General features: G+C 39.3%; 2 protein-coding genes across 3 annotated transcripts in view; both read right to left on the bottom strand.

Moving 5' to 3' along the window:
* Window positions 1–20315, bottom strand: part of RABGAP1 (RAB GTPase activating protein 1) — a 210514-nt gene that overhangs the window by 81198 nt on the left and 109001 nt on the right. The window contains exon 1 of one of the 2 annotated variants that reach the window (XM_027775589.1): window positions 89–216. The exons of the other annotated variant lie outside the window; for it this stretch is intronic. The gene's annotated coding sequence lies outside the window, so the exon portion shown is untranslated. Of the gene's footprint in view, window positions 1–88; window positions 217–20315 lie in introns of those variants that run through there. 2 annotated transcript variants of the gene reach the window in all.
* GPR21 (G protein-coupled receptor 21) lies at window positions 4587–8502 on the bottom strand. Its single transcript, XM_006158212.3, has 2 exons — window positions 8155–8502; window positions 4587–7719 (listed from the first exon to the last, which is right to left on the bottom strand). The coding sequence occupies exon 2, from the start codon at window positions 7321–7323 to the stop codon at window positions 6271–6273; it is 1053 nt and encodes a 350-aa protein (XP_006158274.1). The 5' UTR covers window positions 7324–7719; window positions 8155–8502; the 3' UTR covers window positions 4587–6270.

Raw genomic sequence — 20315 nt, 5'->3', positions numbered from 1 at the left:
GAGTACTGTCTATTGCCAGTATCTATTTCTTATTTTAAACTAATAAAATAACATTATGATATTATAAACTGGCATTAAGTGAACTCACCCCAAGAAACAGATCCACTGGGTGTCCTACCACGAGGCTTTAGTAAACTCCTCCAGATAGTCATGCTGTGAGGCTTCTTAGAAGATAGATAATCACAGAATTTTTCCACATGAAACATCTGAAGACTACACAATTCTACAAGAAAGGGATGATAGTTCTTTAGCTTCCCCTCTAAGGCCAGCTACACTGTCTTGCACACAGCAATGCTTGCTTGGTTAAGTGTGTCTCTATTGGTTCTTAGACTTTGCCTAACAGCCACTGCTCTTGCATAATATAATTTTCTACACCCTATGGCATTTGAAATATTTCCTTCAGGATACATGATCATTAGGGTATTAAGAAAAGAAAGGAAGAAAGAGCTAGAAAACTGGCGACGACTGAGAGGGAGGCAAAGCAAAACTACATAGTTAAAAGTTTCTTTTATGAAGGCTTTCTATACCTTCTCTTCCCTTGTGACTGATTTTACAGTTGTCTTTATCTGGATCCAGAGTCAAGAAGGTATGATGCAACTACATATTTCTTATCCATGCTGAGAGAAACGAGCAATCTAATAGCATAGCCTGAAGCTACAGTGCTTAGAGCTTTCACATCTCCACACTAGCCTCTTGGTACTAAAAAGAGGTATTATTTACTTTTTAGAATCTAGAGGCCTAGATCAAATGGAAGGGTACTTATGGGACCCTGGACTACATTTTAAAACATCACTGCCCTATAATCCCTTACAGAAAAGACATAGCTGGTGACTGGAAGTGATATTAGGTCATCAGGAAAGTCATGATGCATTTTTGCATAGAAAAACAGAAAAATACATCATGACTTTCCCAACGACCTAATAAGTAGTCAGACACTGAGTGTAAAATTTACTAGAACTTCTGTTGAGTCAGATCCTGTTAATTTCAGAAAAAGACATCAAGAAACACTGACCCTTAACTTCAGAGTTTGTTGACAAGCAAGTAAAGAAAGCAATTTTATATTGAATTTAAGGCTACTCCCATTTTAGAAAGGTAAGGATTTACCTTACCTCTCTTCTCGCGTCTGAAATTGCTACGCAGCATGCAATAGTGATCTAGTATTGAGCTTCAAAGATCTCAAAGCAGGGAAGCATCAGGACGTATGGCTTCTTTACACATAAAGGTAAGGCAGATACAAATAAGAGCAATCCTTTTTATTCACAAAGCACTTTAAAATTTGCAAAGTACTTTCACATTGACAACCTAATGGAACGCTCAAAGTAATCATGTGAGGCATAAAAGAATTGTTAACGCTTTTTGTTGTTGTTGTTTTTAAGTTTGCTATAGGGTTCGTGGGCTCAACAAAGACAGATACAGAGAGAGTGAGAAATCATCCCTAGGGTGGAAAGGTCATGCCACAATCCCTTCTCCTCCTTTCTCCTGTCAGGATTTTGGACACGTACGCACACGTGCCTGGCATGTCTTTCAGGTCACCAGGTCCAGATCTCAACTTTTGCAGTTGGCCATGTGGGTGATCCAGCTGCCTTAACCTCCATGCCACTTGCTGGTCCCTTTACTTCCGTTTTTTTTTTTTTTTTTTTTTTTTTTTAGAGAGAGAGGCTGTTTCTATTAGCGCACCTGTGCTCGCTGGAGAGACAGAGAGAGACAGAAAGTGAGAAATCCCCCAAAGGGGATGACCACACTCCCTTCTTCTCTTGGGATCTTGGGTATGCATGTCCATGTGCCTGGTGTGAGTTTTGTCACTGGGTCTGGGATTTGAACCATGGTCAACTATGTGGGAGTCCAGTGATGTAACCGTTCCACTACCTGCTGGTCCCCCATTAGTTCCTTTTATAGAAGAAATTAAGTGCTTAGAGAAGTTACTTGGCTTAACTTATGAAAGTTGTTAATAAGTTACACAAATCTGAATCTTTTGATTCTTAGTTCAAAGTTTTTTTTTTTTTAATCATAAAGTGATATCCTTTTGTCACCAAAATTTTGAAGAACAGCAGAATGATTCACTTACAGCCATAGGAAATATCTACATATTATTAATGTTATTTTAATAGAAATACTAATATTTCATTTTTCTTCAACCTGAAAATGGAAAAATTATGCAAAAATCAATACACAAAATTATTTATAGACTTAAAACTCATAGTGCCATAATTCTCCCATTCTTAAACTTTCCAAAATCTATTCCTATAACAAGCAGATTAGTTGTTTGCTAATAATTTATTTCACAAATCTCTTATGATACAAAAACACACAGTGAAATTAAGATATTTCTCACAAAATTATTGTGCAGATTTTCTCAAAAGCTGAGAGAACCCTCCCAGAAACCATTCTACCATCTGGGAGCCTATAATCCTGCTTCTTCGTTTTCAAGTTCAAAGAGGTGAATGATGCATTTATAGTACAAAAATTCAAGTTTGTCCAATTCCTAAAATACTAAGGATATTATTCAAGTAGGAAGGAAAAGCCATTCATACAAGGCTCAAAACAAATTTATCTAGCAATAATGCTTACAGAAAATCTTTTTCCAAACAACTTTTGAGTTAAGAATCAACAAGTCCATGAAAAATTCAAATCATCACTCTGGAGTAAGATAGTGCTCTTGTTAAAGTAGAGTTTTAATCCATCTGTGATTGATTCTTTACTCTAAGAGGAAATACTGCACTAAAACCCACAACTAATTTACACTTTTAACAACGAATACAATTTTATTTCAAAATTTATTATAGGCCTACACACAGCAGTATATGTTGGTTAACCCTGCTACTCAGGAAGCTCACATGGGAGGCTCAAGCTTGATTCCCTGACCACCCTAAAAGCTAGGTACAGTGCATGCCTGTAGATCCAGCTGCTCTGGAGGCTGAAACAGGAGGATCATGACATAGCTTATTAAAATGAAAAGGAAAAAAGTATGAAATAATTTCCAACAATCACTGAAAGGACATGCTTCCTCTGATAGCAGTCACATACCATATAAAGTTAAATGAGCTAGCTATCCTGCCAAAGCCAAGGTAATTGAGACTAAAAATACACTTTTTTCTCATTCTAAACTAGTCAGATTGGTATTTAAACCAAACGTCATCAAATGTTACATTAAAAATGCCAGGATGAAAAGCTTAAACATTAAAGTCAAATCTCTTATGATACAAAAATGCATAGTGAAATTAAGACATTTCTTACAAAGTCATCGTGCAGATTTTCTGAAAAACTGAGAAAATCCTCCCAGAAACCATTCTACCATCTGGGAGTCTATAATCCTGCTTCTTTATTTTCAAGTTCAAAGAGGTGAATAACACATTTATAGTATAAAAATTCAAGTTTGTCCAATTCTTAAAATACTAAGACCATTATTCAAGTAAGAAGGAAAAACCACTCATATAAGGCTCTCAGGGTATCACACAGAAAATGCCCCTCAGCCACTGAAGATTTTATGACTGTGTCTTGGTGTATCCTTTCTGTTCCAACATGCAGATACACAACAAAATAAAATAAAAAGGCAGCATGGACAATGAATGTAAGAATAATAAAATTGATATCTGGAAGAAACCTTATATAATGAAGGCAAGATAAACTGGAAAGACACATGATATTAAGTATCAGTTAGGGGAGGGTGTTTTTATTGCTCTTTAAAATGACCACAGTCATGTACCATATAACAATGTTTTGGTCAGTGGTGGAGGAATAGGTTATTACCACAGAGCCAAGGTATGTAGTGGGATACAGCATCGAGGTTCAGGTAAGTACACTCAATGATGCTACACAATGACAAGATCATTGAACAGATCATTTTTTAGAATATGTCCCAGTCGTTAAGTGATGCATGACTGTGTGTATTCATAGTCCCTACTTTAGTATTGGGCTGAAACACTAAATCAACATTAGAGTCTCTAATGAGGGAAAAATGCCTCTATTACAATGGGATTTTGATAATAAAAAGAGTTGTCCTTGTAGTCATTAAAAGACCAAACTGATTAGTTATTACCAGAAAATCAAAGTATTTTCTCGTTCTCAGTCTCATAAGATGGGACCCTTTTGGAGTTAAACTTAAAAGGGTTCAGCTACCAAAGAAAGTAAAACTTACTGATTTAACACTGATTTTCTACGGAAATAAAGTCTTCAAAGATTTACTTATATGCTAAACTAAAAATTCTTAAGCAAACTGCAAATTCAGACATTCTGTAACATGTGGGAAAAAAAGTACTTTATTTTATCAGAGATGTACCACTTATATAAAGGGGAAACGTGTGCAATATGGCCATTTTTCAGAATCTATCAGAAAAGGTTTTTTACTTAAAAAGACAATTTAGCAAAGCCATTTTAACATAACTTGCAATTTTAGTATGAGTTCTAAATTCTGAAACAGCTTAGAATCAAATGTGCTAACACTAAATATAAAGAGCAAGTAAGCTTTTGGGAAGAACCCAGAATCTGAAGTTTGAATATTTATGTAATAGTCACTTAAAGTTTAAATAGAACATGTCTGAGTTTAAAATCAAACTAATGTCTAAAATCTAAAAATAATAAGAATGCTATCTTTGAGAAGAGGGGTTTCGAACACCATGATGGAAAACCAAAGCTTATGTACCTGTTTCATAAATACCCATGTCCTCTCCTGGATTCAGAAATCCAATTCAACCCATGTCCCTCGGGTTTCTTCCATCGTCCATCTCACTGAACACTACTGTCACATTTAGATTACAACATCTAGCCAAAGGCAGAGACCAAATAAGTCCCGTAAAGATTTCTAAAACAGTAAAACCAGAAACAGTAAAAACAGTAAAAGTAGAGGAAATATTCTCATGCCTGGAGCTGCCGGAAATCCTCCTCTTCTTTTAGAAAAATAAACCTCTTGCTCTAAAGATATAACTTTTAAAAACAAAATACCACTACTACATACAACACACACCACTCTCGATAGTAATTCTATATAATAGTAATAAAATTTTAAGAGTTTTCTAATACTCTGGTGTGTGCGTGCTCATGCGCGAGCGAGCGAGAAAGCGAGAGAGAGAGAGACAGACTGACTGTTAAGAACTATATGCCACAGAATTTTTTTTCCCAGAAAGGTAATAGCATTAAGAGACTTGAATTAAGCAGAATTTCCCCTTCTCCCAAATGTGGATTCCTTAACACTGAAAGAATGGTTTTCAAAAGAATCAGTATTAGCTGCTTCCATTTAATCACACAGAAAACATCTCAGTTAACTCCCTTCTATTTTAACAATGAATTACACTACAATATAGTTTCGGACTCCATTGCTTATGACATCCTCTCTGATGTTCTAATATTTCAAAAGTCTTTGGATTAAAGAAAGAGAACACTAAAGACACATCTTTATATACTTTCACTGTTATGAAATTGGTGGATATCATCCTATTACTTATTTTAGCTTGTTTAAACATATTTTGCTATAAAAGAGAAATAATCTAACTTAATTCAAATACTTTCAATACATAACACACAGGCATAGGCCAAAACACTGCAACATAATCACTTCTATGCACGCATGTCTTTAGAGCTCTGTGAAGCATGGCACAAAAAGCTCAGTTTTTCATAAATTGTATGATCTGATTGCACTTTTGCTTCCAGATTCACTGCAAAATTCTGAAGTATTGTTTAAGAGTCCACATTATTCACCCTATTGAGAATTCTCTCAAGAGAACAAGACACAAAACATTTGGCTTTCTAAACAACCGTGTTAAAACTTACTGTACAGTTAGTTATACTTTGGCATACCTTTTTTTAAAAAAAAAAACCCTGTTAATTCATAACTATATTTTAATATGCCCTGTTAAAAGAAATAAATTGCACATGAAGCCCAGATAGCTGGAAAGAACCCAGAAAGCGACAAGAAAATGATGACTTTTTAAAATGCTGACGCTTTTCACACTCAGGTTCAGTCATTCCAGCTGGAGGGGTGTTAAGATGTGGCCGTATTCGTTTTAATTCTGAGAACTGCAATAATCTCCATGACATTTCAAAAACTGGAACCAAGAGCAGTTTATCTTCATGATCCTGATTCTTCTGATTCAAAAACATTTTTAGAAAATCATTTCTGCAAACTTAGAAGGTACTGGATAGAATGCTTCTTTACTATTACTTAGAGTCAAATTATTCTGTCCCAAATTTCCTAATAAACTAGGAATACAGAGATAAAAAGGAAAACACACACGCATACGCACACCACACAGAGAGTCACCCGATATCTGCGCCACTTCAGACATGACATCCATTAAGGGGGTCTTTGCTCCTTCTAACTGTGTAAGGGTCCTTGGCTGTGGTCTGACTTGCACAAGTAGTACACATGGCCCCTGAGAGGCGCTTAAGTCCCCTTTGGAAGACACTGTTGGACAGACTATAAATGACACAGTTGCAGAAACTGTTACTGATAGCAAGCCAGGTGGTCAAGAAGGATGCGAAGCGGTTGCTGTGGCCAGTGGAGCTTTCCCACAAGAAGTAGATGATATACGGCAACCAGAGGATGTAAAACACACTAGTGATTCGGAACAGGACCATAGCATAGCGCTTATCAGGGCAGGTCTGCATTTCCCCAGTCTCCCCACTCGGGCTGCTGAAGCGGGCTTGCCTTTCGCTGATTTCCTTTGTGTGCTGTTGGCAGATGCGGAAGATGTTGAAATAGGTGAAGCAGACAATGAGGGCTGCTGGGGCATATAACAGCATCACGATGAACAGGGTGAAGTAGGGACTGGTGTGCCAGGACTCCGCACACCACTGAAACACATCTCCATGATATCCAGGTTTGCCCCAGTGGAAAAAGGAAGGCAGGAAGACCAGGGTGGAGTATAGCCAAATCAGGAAAATACACAGGCGTAGTCTCCAGGGTGTAACCAGAGTATTATAGGTTAAAGGTTTAGTGATGGCAATGTATCTATCGATGCTGATACAGGCCAGAGAGGCCATGGAGACACTCTTCAGAACTGATACTACAAAACCAAATATCTGGCAAGTCAAGGACTCCTCTACTGGAAGGGGATAGTGGAGGAGTGATAAAGATGGGACCAGGCAGCTTACCCCAACCAAGAGGTCAGCATATGCCATAGTCTGGATAAAATAACTTGTAGTGTGATGGTTCAACAAAGGTGCACAGTGAAATACAAAAATTACAATGATATTGCCAAAAATAATCAATACAGTTAGAAAGACAATAATCAGCACTTCCAAAAGGCAAAAATTGACAGTTTCCAAATAGCCAAATGCCAAGAGGCAAAAAGGGCGGCTGCTTTGATTACCATCCAAGGTGGAGTTCATCTTGAGCTCAGGAGTGATCTCTCACTTCATGCTGCCGCTTGGCTGCTGCCAACAGTTCAAGGGAGCAGCTGCTGTCATTGCGGTCAGCTTTGCATGTGTGCAATAATGTCAGAGGAGCCTTAGTCCCCAGGCTCCTGATGCTGCTGCTCTGGTGCATTGTCTGCAGTGCAATTTCCCTTTAAATCCTTCGTGGAATAGGGAGAGCCAGCAACAGTAGTCTGGCCAGTCCCAGACGCGGCCATAGTGCCAGGTTCACCGCACACATAGCACCAGGGGAGTAAGGCAAACTCTGGGGACAACGTCTTCAGGCCAAGTGAGGATAGGGGGAAGGGGCAGAAGAGAAGGGAGGAAGACTAGGAGCTTCATCAGGAGTTGTAATGAGTCTCCTCTGAACAGCTGATAGAAGAAAAGGAGAGAGCATTTTACATTTTGCATCCAATGCCCTAATCAAAGAACCTGACTAGTTCAGCCTAGTATTACCCCTCCTACTCCACCCTTCCTGGTAACCACTATTCATGGCCACCCTCAATAGCACCCCATGTAATTAACTGGTCCTTACTCTACAGAGGAGCAACAGCAAATCAAGCTTTCAAGATAAGCAAAACAGAATCAATCACACTCAGATCAATCTACTCCCATTTCCTTCCATTTGAGCCTTTAGAGGAAGATAAGGAATTTGCTTACAGCATTTCTGAGAACATTTCACTACAATTACCACTAATAAAATTAGCCAAGATAACTTATTTCCTTCACTGATTCCAATGTAATATATTGCCTCTTTGAAAGCATTTCAACAGAATTCATCTGTTTAGTTCAATTTTAGAGTGTTACCTGCAATTCTGTATGCTGCAATCCAAACAAAAGCCACAATGCATCCTTAACCGAAAGCCTTGCAAAGCCGGAATGTGCTTCAGCCCGTGTACTGCAGAACTGAGACACAGAGGGAGGGGATAAAGGAGTAGGAGGGGAAATAGGGAGAAGGGGCTTGGATAAAAGAAGAAAGGGGGAGGGGAAAGAAAACGCATGTGCACACAGGCACTCTGGCATCTTTAGCAACTCGTTAGAATTCATTGCCAGAAAGGTGTGCCCCTATTTCCAAACTGCACAGTGGGTGAATAACTTAGGATGTCTGCAGTGCAGCATTTGAAAGCTGTTTCCTCCTCTGTCTGGAATCCCCCTTAGCAGATAAGCAGTACTTAGACTGCTAGCAAGGAGAAGGGGTAGTAACTAAGACAGAGCATCAGGAATTAGACTGAAACCCACGGCCAGAGGGGTAATGGGGAAGGGAAATTCCTATTTTCTTGCAGCATCTTCCCAAGGAACAAAGAGCAATATTAAAGAAAGGAAGTGTGGTTTACTGTGCATGGCATCTAAAGAATCATAATTCAGCTACAAAAGATGTTCAAGCTAGAAGTAAATATTCAGTATGAATTTCCTCTCTCATGATTCACTGGGTATTGGTAAATATTAAGAAACTCTAAAATATGTTTTTAGGAGTAAAATAAAGAAAATATCATTCATTTTGAATACCACAGAAACAGCACATACATAAAAACCACACTGCTTCTGTATTTGACACTATCCTACAGGTTTCAGATGACATTTCTTGCTTCTAGTTTGTTGAGAAGCAGTATACAAATGTAAACAAAAGATGGTAAAGTAAATGTACCCCTTTCTACCCAGGCTTGAAAACTGTGAGACATTTCATGGTACAAATAAAGACTTAGTATCTTAGAATATCTGATCTTGTTCCTGCCTATTTAAAACCATGCAAACTGGAGCTGTCCCTAGAGTCTAGAGGTTAAGGAGCCGGATCCCACACGGCTGACTGCATACTTCAAATCCCAGCCCCACGAAAAACATGCTGGATGTGTGTGCATGCATGCCCCAAATTCCAACAGGATGGACAAATGAGACAGAAAAGACTGTAATATGACCACGCCCCACGAGCGAGAGGTCTATTCCCCCCAGGCACACATACCCATACCCTCTGACAATTAAAAAAAAAAACAACAAAAGCTATGTGAACTAGAACTATATCATAGTTTTTTCTAGTAATGCCATAAATGACAAAAAAATTTCAGCTAACTGGGAGTAGGGCACTGTGGAAATATGTAATTTCAATATCTTTTGAGCTTTCCGAATAACTTAGGATGTCTGCAGTGCAGCATTTGAAAGCTGTTTCCTCCTCTGTCTGGAATCCCCCTTAGCAGATAAGCAGTACTTAGACTGCTAGCAAGGAGAAGGGGTAGTAACTAAGACAGAGCATCAGGAATTAGACTGAAACCCACGGCCAGAGGGGTAATGGGGAAGGGAAATTCCTATTTTCTTGCAGCATCTTCCCAAGGAACAAAGAGCAATATTAAAGAAAGGAAGTGTGGTTTACTGTGCATGGCATCTAAAGAATCATAATTCAGCTACAAAAGATGTTCAAGCTAGAAGTAAATATTCAGTATGAATTTCCTCTCTCATGATTCACTGGGTATTGGTAAATATTAAGAAACTCTAAAATATGTTTTTAGGAGTAAAATAAAGAAAATATCATTCATTTTGAATACCACAGAAACAGCACATACATAAAAACCACACTGCTTCTGTATTTGACACTATCCTACAGGTTTCAGATGACATTTCTTGCTTCTAGTTTGTTGAGAAGCAGTATACAAATGTAAACAAAAGATGGTAAAGTAAATGTACCCCTTTCTACCCAGGCTTGAAAACTGTGAGACATTTCATGGTACAAATAAAGACTTAGTATCTTAGAATATCTGATCTTGTTCCTGCCTATTTAAAACCATGCAAACTGGAGCTGTCCCTAGAGTCTAGAGGTTAAGGAGCCGGATCCCACACGGCTGACTGCATACTTCAAATCCCAGCCCCACGAAAAACATGCTGGATGTGTGTGCATGCATGCCCCAAATTCCAACAGGATGGACAAATGAGACAGAAAAGACTGTAATATGACCACGCCCCACGAGCGAGAGGTCTATTCCCCCCAGGCACACATACCCATACCCTCTGACAATTAAAAAAAAAAACAACAAAAGCTATGTGAACTAGAACTATATCATAGTTTTTTCTAGTAATGCCATAAATGACAAAAAAATTTCAGCTAACTGGGAGTAGGGCACTGTGGAAATATGTAATTTCAATATCTTTTGAGCTTTCCATTCATCCTTCTAAATAAAGTTCCATATATCCAGTAGAGTAAAAAATAAAAAAATGTTGGCATTTGTAAACACTGCAGAATGTATGTACATCTGAGAGGATATATGTGATCCAACTTTCATTTTTTTTTAAGGAGGTATTTGCCTTAGGGGCATATGTGTCAGAGACAGACAGTGAGAGGGAAAGTGAGAAATCATGGGACCAGCAATTAGTGTAATGGCTATGTCACTGAACTCCCACGTAGTCAACAGAGGTTCGAGTCCCAGACCCAGTGGCTTAAACTCACGCTGGGCGCATGTGCGTACGTGTGTAAGATCCCAACAGGAGAATGGAGGAGAAGGGATTGCAGAGTGGCCATCCCCCCTGGGTGGTGATTTCTCACTTTATGTCTCTGTCTTTCCAGCAAGCGCACACGCCCTATAGTAAAAACCTCTCTCCCCCCCAAAAAAAGATCACCCCCAGGGGGATGGCCAAACTGCAATCCCTTCTCTCCATTTCTCCAGGATCATGAGCACCCACACAAGTACACCTGGTATGATTTTCAAGTTACCAGGTCCAGGACTCAAACCACGGTTGGCTGTGTGGAAGATCAGTGACATAACCACTACACCATCTGCTGGATGCTCAATTTTAATTTTTAAAATTCATTTTATTACAAACAAATGACAATCCATAGCTAGAATTCAATGAATATTTAAAATCTGAAGCATGGTGTTTATTACACGAAGGCAAGGAGCTAAAAATTGTATTTGATCATAAGCCTGATAGCAGTATTTGACAAGGTTTACTGGAAAACATGGCAAAATATGACACAGACCAACCAAATCAAAGGAAACATCCATCTAGTTCAAATTCTTGCCCTAATATTACCTAGCCTCTCTTGGCCTCCATTTTATAATGTGTAAAAAGAGGATGATATTCCCATTTTCATGGAGCTGTTAAGAAATAAAGACAGTATATACAAAAGGCTAACCAACACCAAGTATAAAGGGGGTTCTCTACTCACTTTCTGTCCTTACAACAAAAACAGCCTTCCTAAACGGCCAGAGATTCCCACTTGTCAATCATGCCAAATTGCTTAAAGCTGGGCTCCTATGAATCCTAGCGTGTTCCTTCTTGCTGTGACTGCACAAATCTAAATCACATGCCAGCTGTCAAGATACAACACTCTCATGTGTTACTCAAATACAATGAGGCTACGCAAATGCAAGGGAGTGAAGTACTGGGAAAGAAGTGACAATATGGCATTAATTATTCCTTCTACAGAAATAATTTCCCTGCTTAGGACTCTAGCAAGCTCTGATTTCTTTCTTTTTTTTTTTTAAAGACTTTTTAAGAAATGAATGGCTTATTTGTTTAATTCCATTTGTTATTATTATTATTATTTGTTTTTTGGAGAGATTTTCACTGTAGGGCACGTGTGCTCGCCAGACAGACAGAGACATAGAGACAGAAAGCGAGAAATCACCCCCCAGGGGGGATGGTCACGCCACAATCCCTTCTCCTCTATTCTCCTCTCGGGATCTTGGGCACGCTCGCACATGCGCCCGGCATGAGTCTTAAGCCACCGGGTCTGGGACACGAACTGCGGTCAACTATGTGGGAGTCCAGTGACATAGCCATTACGCTAACTGCTGGTTCCCTTGTTATTATTATTTTTTTTAATTTGACCAGACAGAAACAGAGAAAGGAAAAGCGAGAAAGCAAGTTGCCTGGTCCAGGACATGAACCGTGGTTGACCACATGGGAGCCCGGCACTCCAACCACCATGTCACCTGCTGGCACCTCCAGCTTTGATTTCTGAGCTTCCTTTTCCATTTACAATTTACCTGGTAGTCACAAATCTTGCAGCTGGACATCCTGTGGAGACTTCAACCCCAGCATGTCCAAAATAAAATACATTTTCCCCATCAAGCTCCTATTTTTTTCCTACATTTTCCAAGGCAGTCTTATATGAAACTTAGGAAACATCTTTGACACTTTCTCCCCTCAATGCACTGTTCTTAGGCACCAAGTCCTGGGAATCTTATTTCTATAATGGTTCCTAAATTTATTTCTCCCTTTCAGTTTTTAATACTTCAGCCATCATTAATTATTGTCTAGACTTCTGATTTTGTTCATTCTTCTAATCTGTTCATTTCTTCCTGCTTAAATGTCTAAGGCACACATTTTTATTATGGTATTCCAATGTTCAGTTAATGGCTCTCTTACTGCCCTTCCAGTCTGATCTTGCTATCCCCCTTATCCCCAAATACCTTGCCCTCCAGGCAAATAAGGTTACTCACTATTCTAGACATTCACCATAGACTTTATTTTTGAATCTTTGCTATAGAGTATCTAATAAATAAAGGAATGATTTCTGAGAGTTACTGTACTTTAATAAAGGGGAAAAAAAATTTACCCAAGTCAGAGAGTCAAGGCATTTCTAGTATCTGTGAATTTGAGCATGTAACTTATTCTGTCTACAACTCAGATTTCCTATGTGTAAATCTAGACAGTTATGCGTACAAAAACAGGTATTACATTGACTGATAATTTCAAATAATTAAAAATATAATAAAATGAAAGAAAACTACAAGCTGTTATGTTACTATGATTAGTACAATAGTAGTTTTCCCAACTTCATTACTATTTTAATAACACCACTTTGGAAGCTACAATTAAAATATTCATATAAGAAACATTTAAAAAAAAAAAAAAGCAGCCTAGTCACGGTGGTCCACAGCACTCCTTAGGAGGTTTGAAACCATGTGGGAGGAAAAGGTTCAGTTCCAAGGCCAAACGGAATGTGCCATGCATGCCTGACTGGAAGGCTTTAGGAAAGTAGGACCGTAATGTGGCCAGACCCTGTCAAAATGTCTGCCTATGTCTTTCTCCTGTTCCCTTTCTTTCTCCCAAAAGCGGGAAACAAAACAAAACAAAACAAAACAAAAACCCTGAAAGATGAAAAACGTGATAGCCAAGGCCAGCAGGTGGTATAGTGTTAAAGGCATTGGACTCCCACATGGCCAATCCTAGAAGGAAAATGGAGGAAATGGGATTGTGATGTGGTCATTGTCCCTGGGGAGTGATTTCTCACTTTTTCTCTCTTTGGTGCACTCGCTTGCATGTGTTCCCTCTCTCTGGCGAGGACACGTGCCCTATAGCAAAAACTTAAAAACAAAAACAAATTTGGCAGCCACATTTAGCCAAATCAGTCAAAAATTAAGTGTTTTGTTTTAGATCAAAGAAAAATATTTTCTTCAAGAAAGATTAATTAAGAGTGACTTGGGGGCCCGGCAGGTAGAGTGGTGGTTAAAGGTGCTAGACTCCCACATGGCCGACCACAGTTTGGGTCCCGGACCTGGCGGCTTGCTTTCTTATTTTATTTCTCTCTCCCTCCTAACCGCTGTCTCTCTCTAAAGAGCACATGTGCCCTGTAGCAAATTTCTAAATAGTGATAAGTAAAACAATTATTTTTTAAAAAGGAGCGACTTGGAAAAGCAGTAAATCTATAGCTTCAAAATATCTACCTACCTACCTACCTACCTATCTCCTCTTTAAAACAATGAAGTATAATAATTTTTTTAAAGGCAGAGTAACCATTTCTATTAAAATATGACTGGAAGAAAGTACATTAAAAACCAACTCTACTTATCATTGCATAATGGGACTACAAGTAATTTTAAAAACTTTCTTTATAGATTGCTATGTATTATAAATAAGGCGGAGGAAGGAAGAAAGGGAGGTGGGAGGGAAGAAGAAAGCCAGCCAGCCAAAATAAGGCTGTTGGTAAAGTGAACAAAAAACCTGGCCACAAGATGTCCTTCCAGAGCCACACTACCTTGACAAGAAACAGTGATGCCAGATTTAAGTTGCCACTTTATGGAGCTCAGTTCTACTCGTTCTGTTATCACAGCAACATGCTTTCAGATAGTCTTTGGTATTTAATTTCATTTAAAACAGACCCTCATAACCCCTTTTAAAAATTCTTACAGAGGGACCAGCAGATGGCATAATGCTTATGTTGCTGGACTTCCATATAATCGACTGTGGTTTGAAGTCCTGAACTCAGTAAAACTCATGCTGGGTGTATGTGTGTACGTGCTCAAAATCCTGGGAGAAGACTGGAGGAGAAGGGAAGCAGCATGGCCATCCCCCTTGGGGGGTGATTTCTCACTTTCTACCTATGTCTATGCCTCTCCTATGGCAAAAATCTTTCTTAAAAAAAAAAAAAATTCTTGGGGGACGGCAGATGGCGTGGTGGTAGAGGGAGCTGGATTTCCACATGGCCAACGACAGTTTGAGTCCTAGACCTGGCAGCTTGCTTTCTCCCTTTCCGTTTCTCTCTCTGGTCAAACTGAAAAATAATAGTAGTAAATGGAATTAAATAATTCTTTTAAAAAATTCTTACAGGAGGATCAGCCCCATAGACTAGTAGTTAAGGAAACCAGATTCCATGTGATAGACCATGGTTCGAGTCCCAGCCCCAATGGCTTGAAAAACAAAAACAGAAAAGACACAGCAGTCATTTGTACATGTGTGCCCCAAATCACAACCAAATAGAAAAATCAGGACCAGCAGTTGGTATAATGGCTATGTTGCTGGACTACCATGTAATCAACAGTGGTTCAAGTCCTGGACCCGGTGGCTTAAACTCACGCCAGGCACGTGCTTATGTGTATGCTCAAGATCCTGAGAGGAGAATGAAGGAGAAGAGATTACAGCATGGCCATCCACCCTGGAGGGGTGATTTCTCACTTTCTGTCTCTTTACCTCTCTCTGTCTTTCTGGCGAGCACATGAGCCCTATAGCAAAAACCTCTCCAAAAAAGATAAAAGAAAAGAAAAATGAAGGAGAAAGGATGGTAGAGTGACCACACCCCAATGGTGTTTTCTTTTTCCCCTTCCCTCTCTCTCTCCATCTCTGATAAGCTTGCATGGCCGCTGGCAATTAAACAATTTATTCTGCAGAACAAGAATATAATTGGACGAACTACATGTGCTTGTCATTTTTTAACCACTTCATTTCTAGTTAAATATTTCCTTAGTTGGAAAAATGGCAGCTTCTACATGGTTTGGCCTAATGCAAATAACACTAAATTTAAATAATCAAATGACAGAACTAAAGAGAAACAAGGCAGAAAGAGAATGATAACAAATAAAGCAAAAGGCTATTCAAAATATGTTTATTCTTCTCTCAAATTGTTCAGAAGCTTTAAGTACTATAGAAGAGAAAGGATTAATTTCACTTCCTCAAATTCATAAGGTTCCCTTCTGAGCATTAGATATCACTTATTACTTGGCTAAAGGAGTTTTAAACACTGATTCATTAACATTATTTTAGTGCAGCTGGTGTGGGTTTATTTACATCATCATCATTCCAAAAACAAGTTGAAGAGCTTTGGATCATCTTTTATTCCTCCCTCATCTCCCACATTCACTCAATCACCAAGTACCAAAAATTCTACCTCTGAAATTCTCTCAAATAGTATCTCTATCTTTACCTTCTCTGCCACTACCTCAATGTAAGTCATATCTTGCCTGAATTAATAAGTTTTGTTACAATTATTCTTACTTCATTCTAACCCAAATAACAAAACTGATCTTCCTAACGATAATGATAATACGAGCTTCTTCTTGGCTGGAACCACCATCTTCTAGTAATTTGCCAAAATAATGAACATAGGGGAAAGAAGAAGCATTCAACATATGTTCTCTAGACCTTTTAGAAAACATGGAATCAATCCTTTGGCAAGATGCATGGGCATCTACATGAAAGGTGATATTGTAGACATCAAGGGAATGGGTACTGTTCAAAAATGAACATCTCACTAATGTTACCCAGCATGCTGCTGGTATTGTTACAGACTAACAAGGGCAGACTCTTGCCAAGAGAATTAACGTGCATAATGAGCATATTAAACACTTTAAGAGCAGAGATAGCTTCCTAAAATGGGTGAAGGAAAATAATCAGAAAAAGGAGGAAGGAAAAAGGTACTCAGGTTTAATTGTAGCATCAGTCTTCTCCACTCAGAGCAGCATGCTAAGAACCAAAAGAAAGGTGCCTGAGCTGCTTGAACGTATTCCCGTTAATTCATGGCATACTATATGTTTAAAATAAACAAATAATGCAGCCAGCAGGTGGCATGGTTGTTAAGGTACTGGACTCCCACACAGCATACTGTAGCTTGAGTCCCAGACTTGGCACTTTGAAAATCATGCTGAGTACCTGTGCGAGTATGCCCAAAATCCTGAGAGGAGAATGGAGAAGAAAGGATTATGGTGTGGCCATTCTCCCCCGCAGGGGGTGATTTCTCACCTTCCCTTTCACTGTCTCTCTCTGTATCCCTCCTGTGAGTGCATGTGCTCTATGGCAACGGCCTAAAATTAACTGACAACTCTGGAATATAAAAATGTTTATCTTTTTCTTTTCTCAGGTTTTTGCTATAGGATATGAGCACTAGCCAAAGAGAGACAGAGACAGACAGTGAGTGGGAAAGTGAGAAATCATACCCCAGGGAGGATGGCCACACAGTAATCCTTTCTCCTCCGTTCTCCTCCTTGGATTTTAGGCATGTACACACACTCGCCTGGTGTGATTTTTCAAGCTGCCAGGTCTGAGAATTAAACTTTAATTGATGATTGACCTCATTTACACCACCTGCTGGCCCCTAAAAATATTTTACTTAATCGAGTAGAACTGTGTCCTTTCCCTTAAGAAATATTTAAAGCAAATTTTAACTGAGTGCTAATTCATCTTATAATGTATTTATTCAAATTTAGTGTTTTTCTAGCTGAAAGATGTAAGGTGGTTTATTATGCCACAAATAAAACTTGGTTAGAAAATGGGAAAGGGACCAGTAGTTAGTGTAATGCCTATGTCGCTGGACTCCCATGTAGTCGACAGTGGTTCGCATCCTGGACCCGGTGGCTTAAAACTCACGCCAGGCGCGTGTGCGTGCGTGCCCAAGATCCCGAGAGGAGAATGGAGGAGAAGGGACTGCGGCGTGACCATCCCCCCTGGGGGGTAATTTCTTGCTTTCTGTCTCTATGTCTCTCTCTGTCTGTCTGGCGAGCACACGCACCCTATAGCAAAAACCTCTCCAAAAGTAAATGGAATTAAATAATTCTTTTAAAAAATTCTTACAGGAGGATCAGCCCCATAGACTAGTAGTTAAGGAAACCAGATTCCATGTGATAGACCATGGTTCGAGTCCCAGCCCCAATGGCTTGAAAAACAAAAACAGAAAAGACACAGCAGTCATTTGTACATGTGTGCCCCAAATCACAACCAAATAGAAAAATCAGGACCAGCAGTTGGTATAATGGCTATGTTGCTGGACTACCATGTAATCAACAGTGGTTCAAGTCCTGGACCCGGTGGCTTAAACTCACGCCAGGCACGTGCTTATGTGTATGCTCAAGATCCTGAGAGGAGAATGAAGGAGAAGAGATTACAGCATGGCCATCCACCCTGGAGGGGTGATTTCTCACTTTCTGTCTCTTTACCTCTCTCTGTCTTTCTGGCGAGCACATGAGCCCTATAGCAAAAACCTCTCCAAAAAAGATAAAAGAAAAGAAAAATGAAGGAGAAAGGATGGTAGAGTGACCACACCCCAATGGTGTTTTCTTTTTCCCCTTCCCTCTCTCTCTCCATCTCTGATAAGCTTGCATGGCCGCTGGCAATTAAACAATTTATTCTGCAGAACAAGAATATAATTGGACGAACTACATGTGCTTGTCATTTTTTAACCACTTCATTTCTAGTTAAATATTTCCTTAGTTGGAAAAATGGCAGCTTCTACATGGTTTGGCCTAATGCAAATAACACTAAATTTAAATAATCAAATGACAGAACTAAAGAGAAACAAGGCAGAAAGAGAATGATAACAAATAAAGCAAAAGGCTATTCAAAATATGTTTATTCTTCTCTCAAATTGTTCAGAAGCTTTAAGTACTATAGAAGAGAAAGGATTAATTTCACTTCCTCAAATTCATAAGGTTCCCTTCTGAGCATTAGATATCACTTATTACTTGGCTAAAGGAGTTTTAAACACTGATTCATTAACATTATTTTAGTGCAGCTGGTGTGGGTTTATTTACATCATCATCATTCCAAAAACAAGTTGAAGAGCTTTGGATCATCTTTTATTCCTCCCTCATCTCCCACATTCACTCAATCACCAAGTACCAAAAATTCTACCTCTGAAATTCTCTCAAATAGTATCTCTATCTTTACCTTCTCTGCCACTACCTCAATGTAAGTCATATCTTGCCTGAATTAATAAGTTTTGTTACAATTATTCTTACTTCATTCTAACCCAAATAACAAAACTGATCTTCCTAACGATAATGATAATACGAGCTTCTTCTTGGCTGGAACCACCATCTTCTAGTAATTTGCCAAAATAATGAACATAGGGGAAAGAAGAAGCATTCAACATATGTTCTCTAGACCTTTTAGAAAACATGGAATCAATCCTTTGGCAAGATGCATGGGCATCTACATGAAAGGTGATATTGTAGACATCAAGGGAATGGGTACTGTTCAAAAATGAACATCTCACTAATGTTACCCAGCATGCTGCTGGTATTGTTACAGACTAACAAGGGCAGACTCTTGCCAAGAGAATTAACGTGCATAATGAGCATATTAAACACTTTAAGAGCAGAGATAGCTTCCTAAAATGGGTGAAGGAAAATAATCAGAAAAAGGAGGAAGGAAAAAGGTACTCAGGTTTAATTGTAGCATCAGTCTTCTCCACTCAGAGCAGCATGCTAAGAACCAAAAGAAAGGTGCCTGAGCTGCTTGAACGTATTCCCGTTAATTCATGGCATACTATATGTTTAAAATAAACAAATAATGCAGCCAGCAGGTGGCATGGTTGTTAAGGTACTGGACTCCCACACAGCATACTGTAGCTTGAGTCCCAGACTTGGCACTTTGAAAATCATGCTGAGTACCTGTGCGAGTATGCCCAAAATCCTGAGAGGAGAATGGAGAAGAAAGGATTATGGTGTGGCCATTCTCCCCCGCAGGGGGTGATTTCTCACCTTCCCTTTCACTGTCTCTCTCTGTATCCCTCCTGTGAGTGCATGTGCTCTATGGCAACGGCCTAAAATTAACTGACAACTCTGGAATATAAAAATGTTTATCTTTTTCTTTTCTCAGGTTTTTGCTATAGGATATGAGCACTAGCCAAAGAGAGACAGAGACAGACAGTGAGTGGGAAAGTGAGAAATCATACCCCAGGGAGGATGGCCACACAGTAATCCTTTCTCCTCCGTTCTCCTCCTTGGATTTTAGGCATGTACACACACTCGCCTGGTGTGATTTTTCAAGCTGCCAGGTCTGAGAATTAAACTTTAATTGATGATTGACCTCATTTACACCACCTGCTGGCCCCTAAAAATATTTTACTTAATCGAGTAGAACTGTGTCCTTTCCCTTAAGAAATATTTAAAGCAAATTTTAACTGAGTGCTAATTCATCTTATAATGTATTTATTCAAATTTAGTGTTTTTCTAGCTGAAAGATGTAAGGTGGTTTATTATGCCACAAATAAAACTTGGTTAGAAAATGGGAAAGGGACCAGTAGTTAGTGTAATGCCTATGTCGCTGGACTCCCATGTAGTCGACAGTGGTTCGCATCCTGGACCCGGTGGCTTAAAACTCACGCCAGGCGCGTGTGCGTGCGTGCCCAAGATCCCGAGAGGAGAATGGAGGAGAAGGGACTGCGGCGTGACCATCCCCCCTGGGGGGTAATTTCTTGCTTTCTGTCTCTATGTCTCTCTCTGTCTGTCTGGCGAGCACACGCACCCTATAGCAAAAACCTCTCCAAA

The sequence above is a fragment of the Tupaia chinensis genome, unplaced genomic scaffold (genome assembly GCF_000334495.1).
Source record: "Tupaia chinensis unplaced genomic scaffold, TupChi_1.0 Scaffold000575_1, whole genome shotgun sequence".
In the NCBI taxonomy this organism is placed as follows: Eukaryota; Metazoa; Chordata; class Mammalia; order Scandentia; family Tupaiidae; genus Tupaia; species Tupaia belangeri.
This window is presented reverse-complemented; position numbering and strand designations above follow the sequence as displayed.